Raw genomic sequence first — 19,854 nt, forward strand, 5'->3', positions numbered from 1 at the left:
AAATTAAGCTGGGATGGGGGGGTGGTGGAGCTGCCCTACTACTTACCTTTGGACAGTTGCAACCACGCCTCGCACCCCTTGGCCCGTTTCTTCTGCAGCCTGCAAGCCTTTCCCGAAGCCTCTGTAGCTGATAACTGAGCTTCGGATCGATCCAGATGAAGTTCCTGAAGGCCTCTGATAGCGAAAAAGAGGCCCTGGGGCGATGCACACAAGTGAGGGGAGTTAGTGGATGACACCCCCTCCCCCCTAAAAAAATAAGACCTGGTGCTTTTTTTGCTGGCAAAAATAAATAAATAAGACAGTGTCTTATTTTGGGGAAAACACGGTAGAAACCAGGTATCGTCCTGCTGAGCTATACAGCAAACTCTCAACAATCCCTGACAACTTGGAACACTTTACTGAAAGTTGCAGACATGAAATATATATATATATATATTGGAGGATTCTGTTGTTTGACTTCGACTGTTGAATGTTTGCTCACGACACTCATCGGATTTGAATAAGGGATTCTCTTGGCAACTATCCAGACTTTCAACATTTATGCCTTTCTCAGTGGCTTCAGATTTTACTGCAAGATGGGAAAGCTACTTTTGTCTTGTCTTCAGCATAATTCGGTCCAAGAAAGGCGATTCAAAAATACAAGTTTTATTCTCTTGGGCTTTAAGTATCAAGATGACATGATCATATCCTTGTATGGATTGAGTATTTATTGAACTGCAACAGGGTCAGAATCTCATTCCACCAGCTTTGCTAAAAAGCCTTGCTTATGGTATACACAACATTGCAGTTATTTTGCGATGGTTTCGACACCGAGGAGGCACGAGATACAGAACAGCGAGAGTTGTCAAGGGTGCTCCCCAAATCCCTTGGGAAATATTTGATTTGGTCAAAATTGGGGGAAGGGGGTGAAGAGGAGAGGGGTGCTACACTTAACGTTCTTTTTTCCCGTCGTAGAAATGGGATTTCATCCGCATAAAATAGCAAAATGTTGAATTTCAAAAATAATACTTGCAACTCTGTCTTTCCAGAAAAGTGCCTATTGCTTTACAAATAGGGAAAGGAGGCCACTCAGCACACACAACACAGCTATCCCTGAAATCAGCTGCTTCTACCACAGCGTGACATAAAACCAATATTGTGCAATTGGGTTTTGACCTCTACCGAATCGAAAGCCCAGAGAACCGGGTGGCTTCATCTCAACTTTGCCAGCGGGCACCTCGGGGAAAACCTACCGCTGAGCTAAAAAGCTGGCGCTCTGGGCTTTATTTGCCAGCGGAAAAGGACAACTTTCAAACGGTGGGGAATGACGACCGCGAACGTAAAGGCTTTGCGTTTCAACGAAGGACTTAAGCTTACACATACCGTAAACGAGATATGTCTGAAATTTGACACCCAGCAAAAAAACCAGGCTGGATTTCACCTTCCGGTGGAATATTGCTCTTCTGGACAACAGAACCAAGAAACTGGACTATTCACAAATCAAGGCATTCTACTCCAATCTACTTTACAATAAGGCTACAGCAGGAACATCGTTTTGACAACAAAAGTGCTAGGAGCTCTACTCTTCGGCCGACCACGGGCTGCTGTTGTCTTCGGGTCTTCCGTCAGGGTCTGGAGAAAGAGGAGCCGGCTTGCGTCGTGGGAGTAAGCCCTCCCATGCAAGAGAACAGACTGAGGTATAGCGCGGTAGCTACGTCGACGGCAGGTAAGGCTGCTCGGCCCTCCTAGGGAACGGGCTTCCCTCAGGGCTTCGGAATGGGGGGTTGATTGGGATCTGGTACCTGCTTCTCTCTCTCTTTTCCCTCCCCTTGAAAGCCTGAACAAGAGAGGGATACGCCCTTAGGATACCGGGCACAGCACCGTCTCATCTCCTGGAAGACCGCTTCACATTTAGATTCCGAGTAGTGGTTTGCTGCAATGAAAGAAGAAAAACCAAGGGTGAAAGAATGGAAGCTGGGCAGAATCCCCTTCAAAATAGGCCTACAACCAGAAATGAACACATCCCACTCAATTTCCAAGAGAGAATAGAATAGAATAGAATAGAATAGAATAGAATAGAATAAGAAGGAAAAAGGAACGAGGAGGAAGAGGAGGAGGAGGACAAGAGGAGGAAGAAGAAGAAGAAAAGAAGAAGAAGAAGATGAGGAGGAGGAGGAGGAGAATAGTTGGAAGGGACCTTCTGGTCTCCAGAAGATGTAATCAAATCACAATTTTTCGACAAGGCAAGAAAACAAAATGAAGTTTATGGCTACAGTAACTGCATTTAATTTTAATTATCTTCAAATTTAATGTGAGATCAAAATACTTGGTTAGCTCAAATGTTAACGATATCAATACTCAGTGTTATATCAGGGAGACCTTGGACAGAAGGTGGGAATAGAAAACCTCTAAGGTCCCTAGCTCTATGTCTGGGAGGAAGATTTGAATTAAAGGCTACAATTTAAGCTGGCACTTTTTAGGAATTGCTCACAGAGCGCAAGGAATTGACACAAATACACAGGTATAGATCAGATACCTGTCGCATTTTGTTGTTCTGAAGAGCTTCAACATTCTTAAAATACAGCCAGTTGTAAAGGAAAGAAACACAAAGTAGAAGAAACATGGCAAAAACTACTTCATCCACCAATTTAGGATAAACATGAATAGCTAAACCGGGAAGGAAATCTTGTTTATTCCAGAAAGAAGTAACATTCAGCCCCACCATCTCAGCAAGCATTAAAAGCTGCACATGGAGTGCTGGGAAGTCATAGAAAGGCTATGGAAACAGATAGGATTTAAATCAGTGGTGAAACATAATTTGCCCCCCAAACTTTTTTTTTACTGGTTCTGTGGGCATGGCTTGGTGGTGGTATGGGGGGGTCATGTGACAGGGTGGGTGTGGCCAATTTTTTGTTTCACTTTCAGCTATTTTTTTAGCTTTTTAAAGCGTTTTTTCCTGCTGCTTCGCCCGAACCAGCAGGGAAAAAATGCTTTACAAAGCTAAAAAAAAGTAGCTTCCGACAATCGCGTGGCTCAACTGTGAACGAGGCGATCGTCGGAAGCTTTTTTTTTAAACTATCAGTTCACAGAACGAAGGACAATCGTCCCTACCGGTTCAGCGGATTCCACCCCACATTTAAATCATTCTCTGCTAAGAATTGTGCATTTTAAAATGAGGCTTTTCTGTCCTCCGCTTGGTTACAATTAAATTGTACTTTCTTTTTTTAAAAATGCTTTGAAGAGCAAGGAAAGGGCATCTATTTACTTAACAATCAAACTACAAAATTAAGGGAATCCGCTTACCTTGCAAACATTTCTGGATTTCACAGGCATGTTTCTTACAGGGGTCTTTTGCGGCCATAACCAAGGAACTAGAAAAAAATAACAGAAAGGAAAACATTATCCTGGCAAAATAGAGGGCCAGAGTTGCTAAGGTCCCATCCAAAAAAAACTCCGTCTCCCCTGCCACCCATCACCGATCCGGAATCTGGTCTTAGAGGATCCAGCCAGTCAAGGATTTTCTGAACCTTCCTTTAGAGTCCATTTTCTTGCTCATGAAAAGGGTCCACTGTCAACCTCCCCACATGCCACCTGAGAGAGTTGGCAGAGTCCAGGGGAGTTCTGCCTTGCCCAGAGCTTGCCAAGCAAGAGACAACATTGGATGGAGAAAGTTCGAGAAGGACTACAATGTCCTAACCGGGTTTGCTTTTCAACCCAGCTTGCCAAAATAAAATCTGATGGATTCATGCAACAAAGCCAAAAGCCACCATTACAGGAAACAGCTTCGTATCATAGATTAAGCCATAATCAAAACTTCTTTAGCTTAGTGTGGTAGATAAACCCAGCCAGAGAGAGATGGTCCCTCCTTGAGTAGATTCTGAGCTTTATCAACTGATAAGTTGTTAGGCTCCTATCCTAAACATTAGAATGACACTTAGAAAGACACATTGGCACCGCCTTCCTTTACTACAAACACCGTGAAACAAACTTGTCGGATAATTTAACACACTCAAAGGATGAAAACTAAAGTACTTAAAGGAGTGCATGCGTTGAAGAAATGATGTTGACTGAATGGAAGATGAATGAAAGTAATTCCTCGTGGAAGGAAAGGAAAAGAAAGGGAAGGAATGGAAGGAAGGACGGAGTGGAAGGAAGGAATGGAAGGAAGGAAGGGAGGAGTGGAAGGGAGGGGGAAGGCCCCCAATATGCTGCATTTTGGAAACTAGGTTCTCCCCTCTGAGTCATTGGTCTGGTAAAAACATGTAGGGAACAGTGTTAAGTCCTGGTGATGCTACCAGAAATTAACAAGATGAAAAACCAAACACACAACATCCTCGGTCGGTAAAAAGAGCACAGTATTTTTCAAGGCGGTTCATTCAAGGAAGAAGCTGCGACCTCCTTTACTGGATCAAGAAGCCAATGAGGTCCATCTTTCCATTTTAACCTCCCTCCCCCCCAACCCCGAAGCTCTGCAAGCAGGAGGGCAAAGGACATCATCGCCATGGCTTGCCCCTCCGCTCTTTAAATCATGGTATCCTGACCAGCTTTCCGGCAGGAGAGGAGCAGGTCCGGTCCGCCTACCTAAAACTGCCCCTCCGCTTTCAACTGACCATGGCACTCTCCTTGACTGCCTGTCCTAAGCTCTCGGGCGATGCTGCTGTGGGCGGTGAAGAGAGTGGCACACTGTGCCCTGCCTCGCAGGCAGCGGCATTTTGAGTGCTAGGAGTTAACACATTAAAAAAAGCACAAACGGGACCACCGTCCTAGCGTTTGCAGCTCCTGAAAGACAAAAAGAAAACGGCATGGAAGAACCACCGTCAGTCAAAGAAAGCGGAAACGCAACATAGGAACGCAAGGGAGGTTCGGGAGGGAGACGAGAAGGAGAAGCAAAACCTCACCGGGTTTAATTGCTGGTCAGGAGTTTCAACAGCAGCTCTTCCACTCCCATGACCTGCAAGGACCCAAAGAGTCCAGGTGAGTTTATTGTAAGAGTCCAGGTGAGTTTATTGTAAGAGCCCAGCTGATGGACGATTGTCAGGACCGCCTTTCCACCAATTCTCCACCGAGCCAGGTTGACGTCACCTACCGTTAAGTGGTGTTCGATGCCCCAGATGCGAGAGTTACTGTCCCGGTACCGCGGCCCTTCCGAGAGCTGCCACATGTGGGGCAGCTGTGAAGCAGGAAGGCGGCTGGGGCGAACAGCTTCGCCCAGGGGCACAGGGATTCTTCTGATCCGGGCTTTTAGCGTCCCTCCTTCCTAGAGGAGGGAGAAGCCCCAAAAGAGAGTCACGGCAAGCTCAAGGCCAAAATCGCCCTTATCGAACCCGGGCAGGGAAGCAAAGGAGACCAGGGAGCTTACCTCTTCTGGGGCCACCAGCCATGTTGCTTGGTTCTCATCGCAGTAGACGCCCATCCGCCGTACCCAGAGGCGGACAGGTGGGACTTGGGCGTCGTCGCCACCTTCCTCACCTTCTGCCATGCCTTGCTACTTGGCTAGGAAGGCCCACCCTCGGTTCCCATGCCTACACGTCCAACTTTACCTTTACTTTACGCAATGGTTAGTCTTGCAAAGAAGTGGAGCCAGGAGGGAGGGAGGGAGGGAGGGCCAGGTGGCATGCAGCGTCCTAGCACCGTGAAGAGCATGTTAAAAAACAAAAAAGAGTTTCAGAAATGGAGATCAAATGGATTCTACTGGAAAGGTCTTTCAAATAGACAAAAGTGTGGTTGGTCAGTTACGATATGATCTACCAGTGGCCTTCATCAATAGTTAGGACTAAGTCAATGTTTCTCAACCAAGGTAGCTTTAGGAGGCGTGGACTTCAAATCCCAGAATTCTCCAGCCAGCTGGGAGCTGAAGTCCACACACCCACAAGCTGTTGAGGGTGAAAAACACAAATGCAAGTGAATCTGCAGTCTGGATGTGGCCTTAGGAGCGCTTGATAGTTTGCCTTTCGGTTATTTAGAATAGAATAGCAGAGTTGGAAGGGACCTTGGAGGTCTTCTAGTCCAACCCCCTGCTTAGGCAGGAAATCCTACATCCCTTCAAGACAAATGGTGGTCCAATCTCTTCTTAAAAACCTCTCTTTCAATTCAATGTCTCCACAACCATGTTAGACCATTTTGGGAGGAGAAAACAAAAGAAAACTACAAAATCTGAAATTAAGAATAGGTACAACTGATGATTTGCGGGCAGTATACGTTCTGCTGCTGTTACTTGAAACCACCTTAAGTGTTGAGTAAAGTAGATACGTATACGGAATAGTAGGAAGGGCAAAAATCTCTCTCAAAAGAAGCCTCATTTTCCTTCATTAGGGGTAAAACTGAATTGCTGAAGAGTTGGCAAAGCATAGCAAAATGGAAATTATTTAGTATCCCAATTGCATTAGCTGCAAGTGTGCCCCATAGATCTTCCAGTATAAGGACAAACAAATTTAGCCCTTCTTTTTGGCAAATTAAAAAAAGGAAGATGCAAAAAAAAACATACTGCACTTTAAGCGAAATCTTTTGTAGCATTCTGCTGTCATATCCAGGACAAATCAAGAAACAAAATTCAACACCGAGAGGGTGACAGTGTTGGGAAAGGAACATATATATTTCTAGTATTCATTTTTTTAAACATCTTTAACACATGTTGAATAGAGTGACTGGAGAATGAGGGTGTTCTAAACTGACGTAAGAAAACACTTTGCGTAGCAACAGAAAAGAAAACTATGCAATTAACTGCTTTGGTGGCCAACTTTTGAAAGAAAATTTTGCATTTGATCACTGCGAAGGAATACAGAATAAGCCCAGGAAGGTACAAGGCTCTTCCTCTGAGCTTGAGACTTCTACCGCAACCTCTTGGGCTCAAAGGACTAAATATGCCAAAGGCATCAAGAGCTGCTCAAATGACACAATTAAGGACCAAACCCAAACGATGCAAGAATCTTTCCCCAAGAAACGTGTACTCCATGTAAGAACCCCATCCCCTTCTCTCACAGACGCACAACCAACAGCTTGCCGCAAATACAGAAAGCCAACAGAATTTTTAAAAAATGCTCCTGCTTGTAGTTTGCCAGCACTCAGTAGATACTCTAACGACAAAGGGCGTCTCTCACCAGGGAGCTATTTTTGAGGGTGACTCAGAGGGGAGAAATGTTGGCCTATATTTGGTTGGACGAAATAACACTTTCCCAAGCTGCACCGGAGTCCTTTCAAAGCGTCTCCTAATCCACACAGTAAGAATCAGAGCAGTATACGTTTATCGCTGCAACATCCAGCTCACATTCTATTAATAGCATTAATTCGGAGGTCGGCAATTTGCTCATAAAATACACAACGTTCGCTGAAGTCTATTTAGACTCCATTTGTGCCGAGCAGTAAGAAAACATAACCAGAGGGGTAGCTGGTGATGAATTATTATTATTTTTTCGTAATGCCACCTCCAGATCTGGAGAAAAGCAGCTCATTTCACTCCCCCCACCCTTCGGTTTGCTTCTTAAGTGCTGAATTTGGCTTGTTACGGAACACAAGGCAGAAAAGACTCAGCGTAGAGATGGTGGCAGGACTGAACCAAAAGACAGATCTGTCATAAGCAGCATTATTAAGCCACGCATCACGGCTGCAACACGCTTAACCCAAAGCAAGCCGTCTCTGCAAGCTTAGCGAGCCTCTTGTGAGCGCGATTTGTCTGTTTCCAGGCAGTTGTTCTGAAGCTCAGTTTTAGAAGGCCAAGATTCCTGCAGCCTCCTAAACATTTATCTGGTGTGTGCGTGCAGGTGTATTCTCCCAATTTCCTTGAATGTGGGACAAGGAAAGAGATTGCTTTCTGCATATGACGTACGGAGGCAAACCTACAATTCCACTCGGATTTTGGAAGCCTGGAGGAAATGGGAGGCTCTACATTCCCACATTTTAATAGAAACCTTGCAGCCAAAATCTTTCCCATCTACGTATCTCCACCCTAAAGTATCTGCTGCTACACCTGCTGGGGTTGATTTCCTGTTGATCACATTCCAATAAAGAGACAAGGGGAAGGCAGAATTGGCGTGGCAGCGTTCAGATAACACCTTGACAATGGGCTAGTTCCAACGCCCAACAGCTATATACTATATGTTGGCTAGAGTTGACCATAGTTGGATTTCTTTCGTGTGTGACTTAGCATTCTGTCCAAACCCAGATACTTGGATTAGTTTCCAGTTGAACATACTGCAAACCTGGAAAGCAGGTTTGTCTACTAAGTTGGGAGTGTCGTGTGAACCCAACTATGGAGGGGGGTAGTGGTAACCTGGCTTAGGTTACCCTCACCTCTTTCTCCAGGTCCTGGCTCCCTGCTCCAGAGTAGAATCACCAGCTCCCCCCACCCTTCTCCCCAGATAAAAAAGAAGCCCCTACAGGTAGTCCTCGACTTACCACCGCAACTGAGCCCAAACTTTCTGTTGCTAAGTGAATTTTGCCTCATTTTACGACCTTTCCCCCGTGGTGATGAAGTGAATCAGCACCACACTTAAGTTCCAAACACTGTTGTTCAGGCGAATCCGGTTTCCCCAGTGACGTTTGCTCGCCAGCAGGTCGCAAAGAGGAGCGTCGCGTGGGGGCACTGCCACCGTCATAAATACGAGCCACACGTCCAAATTTCGATCACGTGACGGTGGGCGGGTGGGTGGAAATGCTGCAACGGTCGTTAAGTGGGAGGAAGGGTCGTGAGTCGCTTTCTAACTCTGAACGGTCACTAAACGAACGGTTGTAAGTCGAGGAGCGCCTGGATTAGAGAAAGGGGTTCTGCCTATTGGGCTGCAGCCTGCCTGGCAGAGCCCCTCAACCCAGGGGTCGGGAGTGGGGGGGCTTCATCCTTTCCTCTGCGCCCTTTCCCCCCGCAAGAACGTCCCCGGGGGGAGGGGGCGTCCAAGCAGCCCCCTTCCCCACGGAGGATGAGGGGTGGGGGTGGGGGGTCGCTCTTCCCTTCGCCAGCCACACAAACACCAACCCACCCCAACACACGCTGCCTTTCCCGGCTGAAGGGCAAGCCAAGCAGGTCGGGCGGCCCACGGGAGACCCGCGCCGCCTCTTCTCCCTCGCCCCGCGGACCGACGCATACACAGCTCGCGCTGCCCAACTCCACCGCCTCCACCACCCCCTCCTCCCCAGCCGGAACCGACCTGCTGGCAGCGGCGCCGGCGGAACTCGCGAGCGCGTCAGCTGGAGCCAGGTCGGGCACTTCCGGCGAGACGGACCGGAAGTCGGCGTTGTCCGGGAAACGCGGGCCTAGGGCGGAAGGGCTCTGCCCAGCCAAGCCGAGGAACGGGCTCGACGCCTGTCCGTCGCCTCTCCCGGGACGGTGACCGTCGGAAGAGGAGGAGCGGAGCCAGCCGGGATGGCGGTGCAGGCGGCGCACTTGGAGGGCGACGCCTTCCTGGTGTGCTTGAACCACGCGCTGAGCACCGAGAAGGAGGAAGTCATGGGGCTTTGCATCGGGGAGGTACGGCCGCTGCGACGGGCAGGGGAGCCAAAGCGGGACGCAGGAAAGGGACGAGCTCCCCCCGATGTCCCCGGCCCACAGGCTCGCCTGGCTGGGGGCCGAGCAGGGAGGAGGCGAACCCGGCCTTGACCCGGGACCAGTGGAGGTTTAGCTGGCGTTTGTGTAGTTTCCTTGCTTTTTAGTGCTTTGAGTATTGTGGTTCTGCCCTGCCTTTGATAATGTTTAATCATTGAATGGTTAAATGATATTATCATCAAACGTTCGTTAAAATTATTTTATTAAATATTTTATGTATTGCCTTTGGTAATGTTCAATCATTGAATGGTTATTAAATGATATTAATGTCAAACATTCATTAAATGAATTTATTAAATATTGTACGTATTAGAAATAATGTGTTTATGTTTATATAACGTGGAGTTATATACAGACGTATAGGCACATACAAACCAAAGATACATAGGTACACTGAGAGGGAGATGATATGGGTTTTGTCATTTATTAATGTCGTTACTTTGTATTTAAATTCGATTTATTTTCTCTCTTTTAAAATAATTATTAGCTTTTAACGTTGCTCAACTGATAAGCAAGCTGGAGACTGGCTCCAGATAGGAAAAAGTTTATTAGTGCAAATTGGGGTCTGGTTTATCTCTCTTGTGAACCTTTTTCCTTACAATTTACACCGCTTCTGATGTCATTTTAATGAACCCGTGTGATATTATGGGATGCAAATATGCAACATGTTTGACTACATGTAACCGATTTCCTATGCAAAGGGGAGGTTGCTTTTATTCTATCCAATCAGTTGCTTATTGGGAAGATAAACTGAGGTAGAACCTAAGGCCAGATTTGGCTTTCAATGCATATGGCATTGAATAAAGGTAAAGGTTCCCCTCGCACATATGTGCTAGCTGTTCCCGACTCTAGGGGGCGGTGCTCATCTCCGTTTCAAAGCCGAAGAGCCAGCGCTGTCCGAAGACATCTTAGTGGTCATGTGGCTGGCATGACTAAACACCGAAGGCACACGGAACGCTGTTCCCTTCCCACCTAAGGTGTTCCCTATTTTTCTACTTGCATTTTTACATGCTTTTGCACCGCTAGGTTGGCAGAAGCTGGGACAAGTAACAGGAGCTCACTCCGTTACTCGGCGCTAGGGATTCGAACTGCCGACCTTTCTGATCGACAAGCTCAGGGTCTTAGCCACTGAGCCACTGCGTCCCTATTGTACTGAATATACATACACCTATCATATACACACACAATCATATGTACTGACATGCATGCACATATATGCTTGCATGCATGCGTGTCTCCTTTATTCCCCCCAACAACCTTTTCTTCCCTTTTCCCAAGGCTGGGCACTGCAGCATCCCTTTCTGGCTATATTGCTTAGGGAAGGCTGAATTGTAATGCTAGGCTAAGAAAGCTTAGACTGTCTTTCTGCGCAACTGGCTTTGCGACAAAAGAAGAGTTGGGTCTCCACATGTTGCCAGGGCAATTATATGCATTGCAATAATTTACAATGGGAATTATACTGGAGAGTAGAAATTGATAGGAAGGAAGCACGTGCGCCCACACACCTATTTGCAGTGACTGAATGAATATAATGTGGCGCAAAGTGCCTTTACACAACTCGTCTTTCCACAAGCTGGAACTGAACATCAAACAAGATTGGTTTCATATTGTAATACCCACAACCTAAACCAGAGTAGCTGCTCCAAGCTTGTGCGATACATAAAGTGTCACAGAGAGGTGAGATGGAGACGGATAAGATGATAGCTTGAAGGGATCTCTTTACACATGGTAACCTGATGCAGAGGCTTACTGTATCATGCAGATAGCAATAATGAAATGTATCTCGTGTTGTATTTCCTATCAAATAATATATTTTTTCTTCGTCTTTGTTATCTCCAGGTTGATACAAGCCGAATTGTTCACATTCACTCAGTGATCATACTGCGCAGGTCAGATAAAAGAAAAGACCGTGTGGAAATTTCTCCCGAGCAGCTCTCAGCTGCTTCAACAGAAGCCGAGATATCTTTTTATCGAGTTTATGGATTAATGTTAGTTTGAAAGCAGATAAATATTTGCGACCTAGAAAAGAGACTTCCAGTTTCTACTAATTTCTTTTTCTACACTACAAGAGAAGTTTGCACTGAAGTGTGTTTCCTTTGATTGTCGGTATTTCTTCCTAATGACCCTTCTTGCTTGTTTAAATGTGAGAAAAGCTTTATTCCAGGGATTTATTAAATGACTGTTTTGATGGGGCTGCAAATAAATTAAATGTAATTTAGTGCTGCTGTTGCACAATGTAAAAAGTGCTTCCTTTTCTGGCAGGGGTTTGGATTATTATTTTTTTGAACACCCTTAACTAACACACAGATTGGCTGAATTAACAGGACGCCCCATGAGAGTTGTAGGCTGGTATCACTCTCATCCTCACATAACAGTGTGGCCATCACATGTAGGTAAGACACGGTGTCCTGTAAGTAAGAGTAAGAGTACCAAACTGATTATGGTAGGAAGGATAAGATTAGATGCTTGAAATTATTTTCTGCCAGCCTCTTTCCCAAGACTATTTGAATTGGTAAAATGTTCTAATGAGAGCCTTTGCTGACTTGGATAAGATTTGAAGGGAGTCACTTAGACTGTGCTTTGATAATTAGTGAACTTGATAATTAGTTCTAATTCTAATCAGATCAGCTATTCTTGGCTGGCAGAAATATTTCTGGCAGTTGGAACTGAGTCGTTGACCTTCTGCTAAATTATGATTCTATCCAATCTGATCTGAGAAGATTGAAGTACAGAAATAGGTCATTGAAACTAAACTGTGTGTAACTGTTCTAATATGCGTGCATTGATCCAGCACTGATTCTGGCATATAGCAAAATAATATTTTTTCACCTATTCGAAAAAAATCTGCTTTATTGAACTCTTGTCTAAATTCGTTATATTTTGGTGAGGTCAGGAATATACTGCTTTAAGTCACATACACGGAAAAAGAATCAGTATTTTCCAACATTTTGAAGATAGGTTAACATCATTGCCCAGAGGATCATTGGTTGCCCTCTTCCCTCTTTGGAAGAGCTTTATAGCTCCCGCTGCCTTAAGAAAGTTCAAAACTATTACCATCTGGCAGGCGGTACAGGATAATAAAAACAAGGACAAATAGGCTGAAAAACAGCTTCTATCGCAGGGCAGTAACCATATTGAATTCTACTGTATAGTGCAATATTAATGCAATATCAGGGGGTTTTCAATTCAATTGTATAGAATGTGAAGGAGGTGTGTGTGTGTTTTATTTTTATAGCTATAATGTACACTGAAGATGGCATTTCGTTTAGATGACAGTAAAATAAACTAATTAAGATTGCAACTGGACAAGTAGCTGATTTCCAGGACTCTGTGACTGAACTCTCCTTGTTTTCATTAGCTTTTATGGTCACCTTGATTTTGGCTTAGTTTCTTTCCTGAAGCTTTCTGCTGTTTCTGGAAAAAAGGAACATTTCTTTGACGTGATCATCTGGTGCCAATAGTCCCATGACTGACATTTTCTGTACAGGAGAGATGTTTGAAATCTCACACCTTTTTTGTTGATGATTTTCTACAGATGTGCGCACACAAGCAATGTATCAGATGATGGACCAAGGCTTTGTGGGGCTTATCTTCTCTTGTTTCATTGAAGATAAAAACACAAAGGTAAATAGAACACGGATAAATGACACTTGGTCCTCTCATAGGACGGGTATCTTGCTATCTGACCTCATTCTGGAATAAGTGTTTTGCTCTCTTTCTAGTCAGTGTAGCCAGAAGCTGTTAAAATCTAGTGCCACTCCTGTGGTTTTAATTACAGCATGATTTGCAAGAGCATTGGTTTTAAAATTGGGTTTAAAAAGTAGATTCCCTGCATTTTGTTTTCTTCTTTCCACGCATGATGTTGCAGCCCTGATATGCCAATTGGGTGTGTCAGTGACCCAATACAGAATCGTAAAGTTTGAAAAATGCATGAGCTTAGCTACACAGGATGGTAACTTTGCAACAATCTGGCTTTCCTTCCCTCAAAGCATCCGTCCAGATATCCAGGCTTGTGTACTTTACCAATGGGTTTCAAAAATGATTGATAAAACAGTGGAAGATACGATAACAATTCCTAGAGGGAAGATAACGTTTCCTCTTGGGTCCTTAGTCGAAGGTTGAAATTAATGTCTTTGAGTTTAATTGTACCCGTGGATGAAATTGGTCAATGCTGATGAAAATTAAGTCGATGAATATAATGTGCTTCTAGTAGAGTATAACTGAACATTAGGAAAGAAATAAATGACAGGAGACCTTTCGTTCAAACTAAACAGAATGTGGAATATGGGGTCACATCTCAAGTACACTATATTGCCAAAAGTATCCGCTCACCCATCCAAATAATCAGAATCAGGTGTTCCAAACACTTCCATGACCACAGGTGTATAAAATCAAGTACCTAGCCATGCAGACTGTTTTTACATTTGTGAAGGAATGGGTCGCTCTCGGGAGCTCAGTGAATTCCAGCGTGGAACTGTGATAGGATGCCACCTGGGCAACAAATCCAGTCGTGACATTTCCCCACTCTTAAATATTCCACAGTCCACTGTCAGCTGTGTTATAAGAACGTGGAAGTGTTTGGGAATGACAGCAACTCAGCCACGAAGTGGTAGGCCACGTAAACTCATCCAACATCAGTGTGTGACCTCACAAATGCGCTTCTGGAAGAATGGTCAAAAATTCCCATAAACACACTCCTGAACCTTGTGGATGGCCTTCCCGGAAGAGTTGAAGCTGTTATAGCTGCCAAGGGTGGACTGACGTCATATTGAACCCTATGGATTAGGAATGGGATGTCACTTACAGTAAGTTCATATGCGAGTAAAGGCAGGTAAGCAAATACTTTTGGCAATATAGTGTATCTGGTTTCATTCTAGCTAGAAAGCAGTGAGATGAATATTTAATCAGGGTGCAGACTGAATAATATGACACCAAACCCTATTTGATAATAACCTGTCCCTCAACAGTTTCCCCTCTTCTTACTCCCAGAAAATGGTTTTGTCTGCTGTGGAAAATTGGATTGGGTGAATTTCAAGTAAACAGCTACATTGTGTGTATATGTGGGAAGGTGTGTGTGTGTGTGTGAGACAGAGAGAGAGATACAGAGAGAGAGAGAGTCACTAACATGCTTCACACCATCAATTATTATTATTTTTTGTTTGATGCAGACGGGCCGAGTCTTGTATACCTGTTTCCAGTCCATTCAAGCCCAGAAGAGCTCTGAGTAAGGATTTTGTTGAACATCCGCACAGCAAACTTAAAATGCCTCTCACACTTTTCTCTCAATTTCAGTTTTAGTAATTCTCCCCCGTGCATGTAATTCTTTCGTCTCTGTAGTAAACTATGTGAAGAGAAAAGAAATCCTGTACACCTTACCTACCCTATCTCTATCCTACTAACCCTCTGCAACAGCTATTTTGCCCCACCTTTTATACTGTGAATCCAGAGTTCCTGCAGCATTATAAAACAGTTTTAATAAGATGATTAATTGTGTGTGTGTGTGTGCACACGCATGCCAGAAGTGGGAGGAGCCACACCCATAATTCATGGGCATGGAATAAGTATCTTTTATTGACTTTGTTAACTGTAAGGCCGTGATACCAAACCTATGACACGCGTGCCACAGGTGGCACGTGTAGCTTTTTTTTAGGGCACGCGAGGCATTGCCCTGTCAGCTCCAGTACGCTGGCCAGCTGATTTCGGCCTTCAGTTTTGGCCATTTTTCGCTCTCCGGAGGCTTCCCTGAGGGAAGCCTCCAGAGGGTGAAAAACAGCCCTACGGGCAACCCGGAAATCCATTTCCAAACTTCACCCTCTGGAGGGCAAAAAACTGAACGCAAACCAGAAGTCAGGAAAACGGGACATTTCCAGTCTCTAGGGTGGGGGGGGAGGCCATTTTCGCCCTCCCCAGACTCCTAGAGAGCCTCTGGAGCCTGAGGAGGGCGAAAAACGGATCTACTGGGCCATCGTGTGCCAAAAGTGGAGAGAGTGCGGGGGGGGGCATGTGCGAGGGGAAGGCACATAGAATTATGGGTGTGGCTCCCCCCGCTTCTGGCATGCGATGGCAAAAAGGTTAACCACCACTGGTTTAAGGTGTCTGCCTTTGGTTGAAAACGACTTCTGTAGAACTGTGTACTGCCTTGAAGGGAGAGTGGAGGGTGGAGACAAGGCACATTGGTGCACCTTTTCTCTCTTTGTTTGGAGAAGAGGGAATGGAGAGGAAATCTCTGCCAGAGAGTTGAGAGAGAGGAAAAGGCAGAAAGAGGGAGAGGCAGAGGGAGGGAGGAGGAAGGGAGAGAGAGAAAGAGCAAAAGAAATGCAGAGAACAGGTGAGAAATGTAGCCATAAGTCATAAGAGCTGAAAGCAAGAAGACACGGTGGGTCAAAGGCTTCAGGTTTTGGCTGTAAAAGATCAAATACAAGACGGATGAAGCGAGTGGGTGGGACAACAAAAGGAGAATATATCAAAGTCAAAAACGCTTCATATTTATATAAACCATGTAACAACACAGTAGCTTAATAAGCAAAAGGGTAGAATGTTATTCTATATTCTATTGAGCTAGGGTGGCGCAGTGGTAAGAGTGCAGTACTGCAGGCTACTTCTGCTGCCTGCCGGCTGCCTGCAATTTGGCAGTTCGAATCTTACCAGGCTCAAGGTTGACTCAGCCTTTCCAAGGTGGGTAAAATGAGGACCCAGATTCTTGGGGGCAATAAGCTGACTCTGTAAACCTCTTAGAGAGGGCCGTAAAAGCACTGTGAAGCGGTATACAAGTCTTAAGTGCTATGGGTATTAGCTGAGCTGAGTGAGGGCCCAGCGTTTTGCTCCGTTATTTCAACAAGGGAAGCAGCTATCAGTGGGATAATGCAACTGCTTTAACACTCACATTCCCACTAACAACAGTTAGTAAACATGATTTAAGGCCTGCTCATCATTGAAAAGAAACCCGGTCTGTAACAAAGCAGACAGGCCTCTATAGTCACATAGGCAAATGTGTTTAGCAATAGCACTTAGACTTATATATCACTTTGCAGTGCTTTACAGCCCGCTCTAAGTGGTTTACAAAGTCAACATATTGCCCCCAAGAATCTGGGTCCTCATTTGACCCACCTCGGAAGGATGGAAGGCTGAGTTAACCTTGAGCCTGGTGAGATTCGATCTGCCAAATTGCTGGCAGCCGGCAGTCAGCAGAAGTAGCCTGCAGTACTGCACTCTCACCACTGGGGCCACCCTGGCTCATGCAAAAGTAGGGTCCCTCTTCCACCTGAGTCTCCTCTACCAAGCTCCTTCCAGGACCAGCAAATATGAAAAAAAAGTTACCCAAATGTTGTTATTGTTTTAAGAAAACGTGTGATTTCCACCATTGTCACCCCCTAAGTTGTGTGTGTGTGATGCTTTCCCCTCTAGGTATGAAAGGATTGAAATCCCTATTCACGTTGTCCCTCACAATACCATTGGGAAAGTTTGCCTCGAATCGGCCGTGGAACTGCCAAAAATCTTGTGTCAGGAGGAGCAGGATGCCTATAGGAAAATCCACAGGTGAGGTGAAATCCAGCTTGCTTTCGGTCTATGGAGATCCTCAACCACCCAGGCCATGGTGATCCCAAAGGTGCTTTTTTTCAAGAGGCAACTGGACTTTCCTTGATTTTCTTTCCCCCCCTTGAAGACGTTTCGCTTTTCATCCGAGAAGCTTCTTGACTTCTCTTCTTCAGAACTGAAAAAAAGCTTCTTGGATAAGAAGCGAAACATCTTCAAGGAAAAAAATCAAGGAAAGTCCAGTCGCCTCTTGAAAAAGCACCTTTGGGGCCGCTTCCTTTTTCTGTTTCCTTTTTAAATCACCTGGGCAAGATGGATATTCTACACATGGTCTCTCTCTCTTTCTCTCTCTCTCTCTCTCACACACACACACACACACACACACACACACAAACCAATAGGAGTCCCTTGTCATTAGGCCAAAAACATGCCTGTGATTTTGGGGGATTGCTCTCAGTGTTTCCTGTATACCTGTAACCCAGGTATATCTTTTCTTTCCTTGTTTAGCCTCACCCACCTGGATTCTATAACCAAGATTCACAATGGCTCAGGTAAGGTTTCCACCACCCAGAGTTTGGGGCTGCTGCTTACATCTCAAGGCTCAGAAAGATGTAATTGGGATTCCGAGACCTGAAACATCAGTCAGCAGGGTATTTTAATTGTCCTGTGTAACTAGTGAGGAGGAACTAACAGTAATACCGAGAGGTGGTGTCATCCATATTGTAGAGGGGGTGCAGTGGTTACAGTGTGCAGCACTGCAGGCTACTTCAGCTGACTGCTAGCTGCAGTTCGGCAGTTTGAATCTCCCCAGGCTCAAGGTTGACTCAGCCTTCCATCCTTCCGAGGTGGGTAAAATGAGGACCCAGATTGCCAGGGGCAAGAGGCTGACTCTGTAAACCCCTTACAGAGGGCTGTAAAGCACTGTGAAGCAGTATATAAGTCTTAAGTGCTATTGCAGTTTAACTCTGCCCATTGTCAGGAGTTCGATCCTGATTGGCTCACGGTTGACCCAGCCTTCCATCCTTCCGAGGTGGGTAAAATGAGGACCCAGATTGTTGGGGGACAATTGGCTAACTCTGTACACTGCTTAGAGAGGGCTGTAAAGCACTGTAAAGTGGTATATAAGGGCTATTGCTATAGTTAACTCTGCCCACTGCCAGCAGTTTGATCCTGACCAATTCAAGGTTGACTCAGCCTTCCATCCTTCCGAGGTGGGTAAAATGAGGACCCAGATTGTTGGGGAGCAATAGGGCCGACTCTGTAAAACTGCTTAGAGAGGGCTGTAAAAAGGACTATGACTCAGTACATGAGCCTTTAAGTGCTATTGTACGGAGCTGAAAGCTGCTGGGCCCTTCCTGCACCATTGTCTTGAGGTATCTCCTGAACGCTCACCGCTGCCCCCCTTCTTTCCTTGCCAGTCTTCACGAAGAACCTCTGCAGCCAGATGTCTGCCATCAGCGGGCCTCTGCTGCAGTGGCTTGAGGACCGTTTGGAGCAGAACAAGCAGCGAATGCACGAACTGCAGAGGGAGAAAGAAGAGCTCTTGGAGGAACTGGCTGCCTTGGAGTGAAGGAGGCCAAGGCTCCCGAGCTCCTGGGATCGGCCCCATCCCGCCTTGCCTGCTCTTTTCTCCCGCCCCTTCTTCCACCTGGCAGCCGTGACTGCTGGAGAACGCCAAGGCCACCTCTGCCAAATGGCCTTTCAAGGCGGCGAGGATTCCATCGAACAGAACAGCAGACAACTGCAGAAGAGGAAGACAACTTTTTTTACATGGTGGACTTCGTTTTTTTTTTTTTTCTTTTAACATAACGGATCTTGACGTTGTCAAGGTCAGATAACATAAGCACAGCAGCCATTGTCCTTGCTGCATCGAGTAGCAACTGATTCTTCATTTATCTCGGGAATGCACCGTTCCGGTGGGTCTTGAGAGATAGCGCTATTTCTTCTGCCTCATCCTGGTTCCTGTCACGTTTCTGATTGCAGAAGAAAGATTTTGCATGTGTTTTTTTCCCCCCTCTTTTCGAACGGAATAAAGTCAAATGATTGGATTCCTTCTGAATGTTGTCCCCCGGCAGCTCCGTTCCATATAAAAGGAGAGAGAGAGAGGAAAAAAAACATATCGCAAACAATGCAGAAGAGTCAGCAAAGCTAACTGTGGCTTTAGAACCCAATTTAATTAGGTTTAAAACTTTGAAAATCTCAGCTGGACAAGCTCATCCTAGAAGATTTCTCTTCCAGGGCATTCTATAATCGAAGACCTCAAAAGGGCCGAGGTGAATTAGTTTTGATTTTGAGGTGTGTGGGGCGGAGGGGACGACTTTCCAATTTTCAGACTGAAAGGAAAAAGTCACAAATCTGCACAGGACAAAAGGCGCTTGTTCTGTTTGTTGCAGGGCACCTAAAAACAGTGCATAACGAATAGGTTTTCCTGATTTCTGCTAGTTCCCACTCGCAACTGCTGGGCATGATGGTACTATCTCATATCACAGTGATGGCGAACGTTTTTCTGCTCACGTGCCCACACCCTTAATTCAATGCCCCCCCCTCAGCGCATGCACACACAATCCCCACGCTCCCCCCCTTTCGCGCATGCATGCAGTTCTCACTAAAGTCTGGAATTCCGGTAGGTAGGCCCGTTGGGCCGTTTTTCACCCTCCCCAGGCTTCAGGAAAATCTCCCGAAGCCCGGGGAGGGTGAAAAACGTCCTCCCCTGGCCTCTGGAAGGCAGAAAATCAGAAGGCACATGCTGGAGCTGGCATAGGGCAATGCCTCGCATGCCCTCAGATATGGCTCCGCATGCCAAAGGTGGC

At 45.7% G+C, this 19,854-nt stretch overlaps 3 protein-coding genes across 3 annotated transcripts; 1 reads left to right on the plus strand and 2 right to left on the minus strand.

The window, feature by feature from the left end:
• Nucleotides 1-341: 341 nt before the first annotated feature.
• CMC4 (C-X9-C motif containing 4) lies at nucleotides 342-9,239 on the minus strand. The gene is made up of 3 exons (XM_081964163.1): nucleotides 9,117-9,239; nucleotides 3,283-3,350; nucleotides 342-1,912 (listed from the first exon to the last, which is right to left on the minus strand). The coding sequence occupies exons 2-3, from the start codon at nucleotides 3,338-3,340 to the stop codon at nucleotides 1,743-1,745; spliced, it is 228 nt and encodes a 75-aa protein (XP_081820289.1). The 5' UTR covers nucleotides 3,341-3,350; nucleotides 9,117-9,239; the 3' UTR covers nucleotides 342-1,742.
• On the minus strand, nucleotides 4,567-8,941 carry MTCP1 (mature T cell proliferation 1). The gene is made up of 4 exons (XM_081964162.1): nucleotides 5,339-8,941; nucleotides 5,066-5,236; nucleotides 4,878-4,930; nucleotides 4,567-4,758 (listed from the first exon to the last, which is right to left on the minus strand). Exons 1-3 carry the CDS (start codon nucleotides 5,456-5,458, stop codon nucleotides 4,883-4,885), a joined length of 339 nt encoding a protein of 112 aa, XP_081820288.1. The 5' UTR covers nucleotides 5,459-8,941; the 3' UTR covers nucleotides 4,567-4,758; nucleotides 4,878-4,882.
• BRCC3 (BRCA1/BRCA2-containing complex subunit 3) lies at nucleotides 9,199-19,103 on the plus strand. The gene is made up of 8 exons (XM_081964151.1): nucleotides 9,199-9,436; nucleotides 11,351-11,470; nucleotides 11,817-11,904; nucleotides 13,047-13,135; nucleotides 14,680-14,735; nucleotides 16,916-17,047; nucleotides 17,552-17,595; nucleotides 18,463-19,103. The coding sequence occupies exons 1-8, from the start codon at nucleotides 9,332-9,334 to the stop codon at nucleotides 18,612-18,614; spliced, it is 786 nt and encodes a 261-aa protein (XP_081820277.1). The 5' UTR covers nucleotides 9,199-9,331; the 3' UTR covers nucleotides 18,615-19,103.
• The last annotated feature ends 751 nt before the right edge of the window (nucleotides 19,104-19,854 follow it).

Source organism: Natrix helvetica (genome assembly GCF_964273705.1).
Source record: "Natrix helvetica genome assembly, chromosome: 11".
Taxonomy (NCBI): domain Eukaryota; kingdom Metazoa; phylum Chordata; class Lepidosauria; order Squamata; family Natricidae; genus Natrix; species Natrix helvetica.